At 44.5% G+C, this 9,344-nt stretch overlaps 1 protein-coding gene across 1 annotated transcript; it reads left to right on the top strand.

Annotated features, from left to right (window-relative positions):
- Positions 1 to 207: 207 nt before the first annotated feature.
- Positions 208 to 3,709, top strand: LOC6602400 (mucolipin-3). The gene is made up of 3 exons (XM_002027416.2): positions 208 to 732; positions 1,466 to 2,316; positions 2,379 to 3,709. The coding sequence occupies exons 1-3, from the start codon at positions 343 to 345 to the stop codon at positions 3,115 to 3,117; spliced, it is 1,980 nt and encodes a 659-aa protein (XP_002027452.1). The 5' UTR covers positions 208 to 342; the 3' UTR covers positions 3,118 to 3,709.
- Positions 3,710 to 9,344: the final 5,635 nt, after the last annotated feature.

Genomic DNA, 9,344 nt, shown 5'->3' with positions numbered 1-9,344 from the left:
TACAACGGAACTTGAGCTCGTCAGTATATTTACGGTATATTTTTAAAGTAAGGCGGTATATTTTGGTAAATTTCTGGGGGTCCATCTTATCGACAGTCCGCGATAAACAAAGCAATTTCATATCTCTCGCTATTTTTGGGTATTTAATATTATTTCGGTCGAATAAGTCGCGCATTTAGTTACTATACATTCTCTTGATCCCCTTCCCCGTCTGCTTGTTGCGCTTGTGTAGATTCTTCCTTTGCATGTTGACCTGGACGACAAGCAAAGGAAAGTTTTTACACGCAGAACAACAACGCACGCCCCGCGACCCTCGCGACGCAACCAGTGCAATACATTGAAATGCAAAACTACGGCGTTGGAGCCGCAGCCGCGACAGCAGCAGCAGCTCCAGCCGTCAAACGCCGTACGGACAGCTATGAGGCTGCCCAGCATCACCCCCAATCGCCCGAGAGCGATGAGGACTACGTGAACACCAGGACACTGCACCGACAGGCGCACCTCCAATCCACACCAGTGGCCCCCGTTGTACCCATGCCCGCTGTGCCCACCACTGCTGACGGTCCCATTTCTGTGGAGGGTCATGTGGAGCAGCCAGAGTTCTCGGGGCCTACGTCTTCCGCCTCCTCCTATCATGAAGAACGCATGAGACGAAAGCTGCAGTTTTACTTCATGAATCCCATCGAGAAGTGGCAGGCGAGGCGCAAATTCCCCTACAAGTTTGTCGTGCAGGTGAGTGACTCGACACTGGAGATCCGCCTCATATTGTAGCTTAATTGGCAATTGTCTCGTGATGCCTCTTCCGCAATGTGGAATTGTGACTGGGGGGCGGGCGGAACTGTGTGTGACACATGTTTTGCTAAATTTACAGTCGCTTTTTAATCAGGGCTTTCGAGCTTTGTGTTTACTTAGTTTTTCAGCCTGTAACACAAAAGGTCCAACTCGAGCATAGTCAACATTTAGACACTTAAGCATTCTGCTTGCATTGTTAAGCCCTCTTCGCTTATCGACGCCTTATCTGAAAGGTCTACTAACTAAATATAGGACATACATACATACGTATGTATATTGTGCGCAATAAACTTGAAAAAATATCTTACGTTTTACTGCTAGACGTACCCGTCCACACGTTCGCATATGTATGCACAATTTAGAAAATTATTCAATAGTCTAATAAATGATAGCTTTTTGGGGGTTTTTTTGGATGATTAATTCGAAATTGGGCTGGGAACTGAATTTGTCGGGAACTCCATTGTCCCGACAATGCTAGTAGTCGTGGTAGAAGCTGATTTGTCTATAGATACAAGGAAAACATGATAAGGTTCTTAGATCATTGAACGCCCGTATCTGTGTTCTCAAAAGAAATGCATACATACTCGTACATATAGCAACGACCACACACTTTAATTAGATTAAGCAAACACTCCCACTGATTTGCGCATATGAATCCCCCTCCTTTCTACAGATTGTGAAGATCTTTCTGGTGACAATGCAGCTGTGCCTTTTTGCCCACTCGCGGTACAACCACATCAACTATACGGGGGACAACCGATTTGCCTTCTCGCACCTGTTCCTGAGGGGCTGGGACTCGTCGCGTGAGGTTGAGAGCTATCCACCTGCGGTCGGTCCCTTCGCCTTGTATTTGAAATCGGAATTCTATGACACAGTGCAGTATGCAGTCAACGGATATGCCAATGTGAGCCGATCGATTGGCCCGTACGACTATCCTACGCACAACAATACAATGCCGGCGTTGAAGCTGTGTCTGCAGAACTATCGAGAGGGCACCATATTTGGTTTCAACGAGTCCTACATCTTTGATCCCCACATCGACGAGGTGTGCGAATCGCTGCCACCGAACGTGACCAGCATCGGAGTGGAGAACTATCTTAGGCAGCGCGGAGTGGAGGTCAATTTCGCGTCTCTGGTGTCGGCACAGCTGACATTTAAGATCAAGACTGTGAACTTCAAGGCCAATGGTGGACCCTTGTCGGCTCCAGATTGCTTTAGGTTCGACATAGCCATACTGTTCAACAACCGAGACCATGACGGCCAGATGTTGTTGTCGCTGGATGCCGAGGCCACGCGATTGAAGTGCCATGGAGCTACCGATTTCATATCGGAAGCGAACTTCGACTCCATGCTAAGGAGCGTGCTCAATATATTTGTCCTTCTAACCTGCGCCTTATCCTTTGCCCTGTGCACGAGGGCCTTGTGGAGAGCATACCTTCTGAGATGCACGACTGTCAACTTTTTCCGGTCGCATTTTGGCAAGGACTTAAGCTTCGACGGTCGCCTGGAGTTCGTCAACTTTTGGTGAGTCTGAAAATGTAATAACTTAAAAGAACATCTGATTTATTTAATTTATATTTTGCTAGGTACATTATGATCATTTTCAATGATATCCTGCTGATCATTGGGTCTGCTCTTAAAGAGCAGATCGAAGGACGCTACTTGGTTGTGGATCAATGGGATACCTGCTCCCTGTTCCTTGGCATCGGAAATCTGCTTGTGTGGTTTGGAGTGCTGCGGTATCTGGGATTCTTCAAGACCTACAATGTGGTAATTCTTACGCTAAAGAAAGCGGCTCCAAAGATTCTACGATTCCTGATTGCCGCCCTGCTGATCTATGCTGGATTTGTCTTCTGCGGCTGGCTTATTCTGGGACCCTACCACATGAAGTTCCGCTCGCTGGCCACCACCTCTGAGTGTTTGTTTGCGCTTATCAATGGCGACGATATGTTTGCCACCTTTGCCACCCTGTCGAGCAAGGCCACCTGGTTGTGGTGGTTCTGTCAGATCTACCTGTATTCCTTTATATCGCTCTACATTTATGTAGTGCTGTCTCTGTTTATTGCCGTCATTATGGATGCCTACGATACGATTAAGGCGTATTACAAGGATGGCTTCCCAACCACCGATCTCAAGGCATTTGTTGGCACCCGCACCGCCGAGGACATCAGCTCTGGCGTCTTCATGTCCGATCTGGATGACTTTGACCAGACGAGCTTCGTGGATATTGTGAGGAGCATTTGCTGCTGCGGCTGCTGCAGACGCGAGCAGGAGCCCGTCCAGCCCAACAGCGGCTACACCAGCCTCTCGAGTATTATGAAATAACTGGGTGCGCCATAGATAGTTTGGAATCATTAAAATGTTTTTTTTGTTGTTTTTGTAGTTAGTCTGTCATCAGCTTTATGTGTGTAGTGGCGTGTTAAAACTGTTATTAGCTTTTTGTATTAATTTGTTAATTGCCAAAGCACTTTAACCGACAGAAACCCTAACGTACGTACCTTTAAGAGTTTCCAACAAACAGCGGCTCAGAATCAGCTTTGACCAGGGAAACGCGCCAGTTGGCAATGCAACTGTTTGCATTTGTAATGAACGATATTATGTGTATACTGTGTGTGATATAAGTCAGAACCAGAATCAGAATCAAAACCAGAACCAGAACCAGAGAACAATAGAAATTAAAGTATGAGAGCTATTTTTGCCGGGAATATGGACATGGATCAAGTCCATGGGAACAATTGCATCCGAAATGAGTTTACGTACAGATATGAAATATGAGTCACTGCATATAAATGCCTAACATTAATAATACAAAAACCCTAGGTACCTAAGTATCCAATAGGTAATTTTTTTTTATGTTTACGATGAAAAGTTTGTATGAATAACCAAAATGCCCTCTGTAAACTATATACAGAAATTACAATAAAGAAAGAAAAGTAACGAAAAATGTGTCAGTCGATTGGCTGGACTCTCCCCATCACGAAATGACATGCGACGCCTCGATCGGCTGCAGTATGACAGAGATATAGCTTGCAGAAAAACCCAGTATTTGCATGGTGTGCAAATCCAAATCTTCGGAAGGCTATATCTCGGGAAAATAGGACCAGATCGACGAAGGACCTAGTCTCCCAGGATCGTGAGGACCCAGCCTGTCGAAGAGCATCAAAATCTCGACCTCGAAAATGAGGCCGATTTTTGGCAAATTGGATGATGTAACCATCATGAATTTTGGCGAAAATCGTGATGGAATGGATGTCCTTTTTTCTGGTGCCAATCAGTTGGCAGGACTCTCACGGATACGAAATGACATGCCACGCCCCGATCGGCTGCCGTATAGCTGAGATATGGCTTACAGAAAAAACCACTATTTGCATGATGTGCAAATCCAAATCTTCCAAAGGCTATATCTTAGCTAAATACGGCCAGATCGGTGAAGGACCTACCTTCCCAGGATCGTGGGGATCCAGACCGTCGATCGGCATCAAAATCTCGACCTCGAAAATGAGGCCGATTTTTGGCAAATTGGATGATGTAACCATCATGAATTTTGGCGAAAATCGTGATGGAATGGATGTCCTTTTTTCTGGTGCCAATCAGATGGCAGGACTCTCACGGATACGAAATGACATGCCACGCCCCGATCGGCTGCCGTATTGCAGAGATATAGCTTGCAGAAAAAACCAGTATTTGCATAATGTGTAAACCCAGATCTTCGGCAGGCTATATCTCGGGAAAATAGGACCAGATCGACGAAGGACCTAGTCTCCCAGGATCGTGAGGACCCAGCCTGTCGAAAAGCATCAAAATCTCGACCTCGAAAATGAGGCCGATTTTTGGCAAATTGGATGATGTAACCATCATGAATTTTGGCGAAAATCGTGATGGAATGGATGTCCTTTTTTCTGGTGCCAATCAGTTGGCAGGACTCTCACGGATACGAAATGACATGCCACGCCCCGATCGGCTGCCGTATAGCTGAGATATGGCTTACAGAAAAAACCACTATTTGCATGATGTGCAAATCCAAATCTTCCAAAGGCTATATCTTAGCTAAATACGGCCAGATCGGTGAAGGACCTACCTTCCCAGGATCGTGGGGATCCAGACCGTCGATCGGCATCAAAATCTCGACCTCGAAAATGAGGCCGATTTTTGGCAAATTGGATGATGTAACCATCATGAATTTTGGCGAAAATCGTGATGGAATGGATGTCCTTTTTTCTGGTGCCAATCAGATGGCAGGACTCTCACGGATACGAAATGACATGCCACGCCCCGATCGGCTGCCGTATTGCAGAGATATAGCTTGCAGAAAAAACCAGTATTTGCATAATGTGTAAACCCAGATCTTCGGCAGGCTATATCTCGGGAAAATAGGACCAGATCGACGAAGGACCTAGTCTCCCAGGATCGTGAGGACCCAGCCTGTCGAAAAGCATCAAAATCTCGACCTCGAAAATGAGGCCGATTTTTGGCAAATTGGATGATGTAACCATCATGAATTTTGGCGAAAATCGTGATGGAATGGATGTCCTTTTTTCTGGTGCCAATCAGTTGGCAGGACTCTCACGGATACGAAATGACATGCCACGCCCCGATCGGCTGCCGTATTGCAGAGATATAGCTTGCAGAAAAAACCAGTATTTGCATAATGTGCAAATCCAAATCTTCCAAATGCTATATCTTAGCTAAATACGGCCAGATCGGTGAAGGACCTACCTTCCCAGGATCGTGGGGATCCAGACCGTCGAAGAGCATCAAAATCTCGACCTCGAAAATGAGGCCGATTTTTGGCAAATTGGATGATGTAACCATCATGAATTTTGGCGAAAATCGTGATGGAATGGATGTCCTTTTTTCTGGTGCCAATCAGTTGGCAGGACTCTCACGGATACGAAATGACATGCCACGCCCCGATCGGCTTCCGTATAGCTGAGATATGGCTTACAGAAAAAACCACTATTTGCATGATGTGTAAACCCAGATCTTCGGCAGGCTATATCTCGGGAAAATAGGACCAGATCGACGAAGGACCTAGTCTCCCAGGATCGTGAGGACCCAGCCTGTCGAAGAGCATCAAAATCTCGACCTCGAAAATGAGGCCGATTTTTGGCAAATTGGATGATGTAACCATCATGAATTTTGGCGAAAATCGTGATGGAATGGATGTCCTTTTTTCTGGTGCCAATCAGTTGGCAGGACTCTCACGGATACGAAATGAAATGCCACGCCCCGATCGGCTTCCGTATAGCTGAGATATGGCTTACAGAAAAAACCACTATTTGCATGATGTGTAAACCCAGATCTTCGGCAGGCTATATCTCGGGAAAATAGGACCAGATCGACGAAGGACCTAGTCTCCCAGGATCGTGAGGACCCAGCCTGTCGAAGAGCATCAAAATCTCGACCTCGAAAATGAGGCCGATTTTTGGCAAATTGGATGATGTAACCATCATGAATTTTGGCGAAAATCGTGATGGAATGGATGTCCTTTTTTCTGGTGCCAATCAGTTGGCAGGACTCTCACGGATACGAAATGACATGCCACGCCCCGATCGGCTGCCGTATTGCAGAGATATAGCTTGCAGAAAAAACCAGTATTTGCATAATGTGCAAATCCAAATCTTCCAAATGCTATATCTTAGCTAAATACGGCCAGATCGGTGAAGGACCTACCTTCCCAGGATCGTGGGGATCCAGACCGTCGATCGGCATCAAAATCTCGACCTCGAAAATGAGGCCGATTTTTGGCAAATTGGATGATGTAACCATCATGAATTTTGGCGAAAATCGTGATGGAATGGATGTCCTTTTTTCTGGTGCCAATCAGTTGGCAGGACTCTCACGGATACGAAATGACATGCCACGCCCCGATCGGCTGCCGTATTGCAGAGATATAGCTTGCAGAAAAAACCAGTATTTGCATAATGTGCAAATCCAAATCTTCCAAATGCTATATCTTAGCTAAATACGGCCAGATCGGTGAAGGACCTACCTTCCCAGGATCGTGGGGATCCAGACCGTCGATCGGCATCAAAATCTCGACCTCGAAAATGAGGCCGATTTTTGGCAAATTGGATGATGTAACCATCATGAATTTTGGCGAAAATCGTGATGGAATGGATGTCCTTTTTTCTGGTGCCAATCAGTTGGCAGGACTCTCACGGATACGAAATGACATGCCACGCCCCGATCGGCTTCCGTATAGCTGAGATATGGCTTACAGAAAAAACCACTATTTGCATGATGTGTAAACCCAGATCTTCGGCAGGCTATATCTCGGGAAAATAGGACCAGATCGACGAAGGACCTAGTCTCCCAGGATCGTGAGGACCCAGCCTGTCGAAGAGCATCAAAATCTCGACCTCGAAAATGAGGCCGATTTTTGGCAAATTGGATGATGTAACCATCATGAATTTTGGCGAAAATCGTGATGGAATGGATGTCCTTTTTTCTGGTGCCAATCAGTTGGCAGGATTCTCACGGATACGAAATGACATGCCACGCCCCGATCGGCTGCCGTATTGCAGAGATATAGCTTGCAGAAAAAACCAGTATTTGCATAATGTGCAAATCCAAATCTTCCAAATGCTATATCTTAGCTAAATACGGCCAGATCGGTGAAGGACCTACCTTCCCAGGATCGTGGGGATCCAGACCGTCGATCGGCATCAAAATCTCGACCTCGAAAATGAGGCCGATTTTTGGCAAATTGGATGATGTAACCATCATGAATTTTGGCGAAAATCGTGATGGAATGGAAGTCCTTTTTTCTGGTGCCAGTCGATTGGCAGGACTCTTCCGGTCACGAAATGACATGCCACGCCCCGATCGGCCCACAAATAGTCGAGATATAGCCAACGAAAATTTAAGTTTAGTCCGACGTCAAACGGCGAAAACACGGTAATTTCAAATCTCGGTACCAGGCGAACAGAAATCAGCAGAAGGCAACTTTGTGTTTGTTCAACCCCAAAAGTATGCTATGCTTTAAATTCAAGTTTTCTCTGTAACTAAAAGTATGCAACACTAAATTTCGTATTCGCTAAAGTTGCCTTCTGCTTATTTCTGTTCGCCTGGTATCTCGGCCTGAAATTTCTTCATTTTCTGCCATTTGAGCGGTCGCAAGTAGCAACAAAAATCGTTGGAGAAAAGTTGTTTTTCTAATTTTTGTTGTAGAGCAAAATACAATACAAGCCAGTTTTGTTTTATTGTTTTCTCCGCTATTTGTGGCCCGATCTGTCAGTGTGATGACTTCCTTTGATCGGAAAAATGTCCCCGACTTAATGGAGCCCTTATCAAGGATGCAGAATATTTTTCCTAGTCAAACATATGTTTTATTTATTCACTTATTTATTTATTTTTTGTATTATTTTCTTATTTAACTTATGTATTTCTATCTTAAATAATACCAATAAATAACAAAATTATATATGGAATACGAAAAAAATCAATAATCTGACGGCTGCTTTCCCCTGGCAAATCATCAAATCGCATCCCAGCTGGCAGCCCATTGTGGGCCTTTATTGCCATAGTTGGTCCGGTAGAGATCAACCACAAGGGGTGCATGGGTCCTTATGCTCCTGTCAGGCGTACTGAAGCCAATCCTTCGAAGCAGGTCAGGGCAACCGATGTTACCCACTAAGAGGTCATCGATAAGGATTTGAGCAGCAACGGTCCTTCGGTCCATCGATCTTCGAGGGAGGAGAGATGCACTAGGCGACGTCTGCACTCATAGGGCGGCAACGGGATGGAAAAGTCCAAACGCTGGAGTGCAAACTTCAGAAACTTCCTCTGCAGTGTGTCGATACCTGCAAATTGAACGACCCCAGAGGGGTTTTATATAATATCATTCGTAAAAAATTAAGTTTTAAAAGAAACCTGGAATGTTAAAACTAAATAAATACATATCTTTTAAAATAATTTTCTTAGGCCAATCGGTGGGCGGGACTCTCTCGAGCATGAAAAGACATGCCACGCTTAGATGGACTGAGACATAGCCGAGTTATATGGACGAAAAAGAAAAATGATTTTATGCGATAAATCAAGCAATTGGATCTATAGGATTGGGTAGTTTTGAAGCGAGTAGTTGTATTCCTTTATTTTTAATTTTTAACAGAAAAAGAACATGACTTCCTTTCCGAAATCTAAAAAAAAACTGCGCTTTTGATGCCAATCGATCAGATCAATGCTGGAGTCGTACATGATCTGTATAAAGCAGCCTCGGTGCCAAAATTATGCCCAAAAAATCCAGTTTGGGTTGCAACTTTTTGGCAAGGAAATTTTTTACATTTGCTAAAGTTTTAGCAGATCTGAAAACTGCGAGATCTCGATCGTTTGGAGGCATCAAGGACAATAAGGGTATTGTTTTTTTAACGTTTAATAGCTATAACATCGTTCGATCTGGACGGACCATGCCTTCTCTTGATCGAGAGAATATCCCTAAAATCTACTCTGTAATATTTATATTTCTATTTAAAGTTAAATTTTTTATTTGTATGGTATTTTTATTTTGTTATATACATATGTATGTATAAATATTGAATTGTTTGAATTTT

This window comes from Drosophila persimilis, unplaced genomic scaffold, assembly GCF_003286085.1.
Source record: "Drosophila persimilis strain 14011-0111.01,24,50 unplaced genomic scaffold, DperRS2 tig00000780-arrow-arrow-pilon, whole genome shotgun sequence".
Lineage (NCBI taxonomy): Eukaryota > Metazoa > Arthropoda > Insecta > Diptera > Drosophilidae > Drosophila > Drosophila persimilis.
The sequence above is the reverse complement of the archived record's forward strand: the minus strand, read 5'-3'. Positions and strand labels throughout refer to the sequence as shown.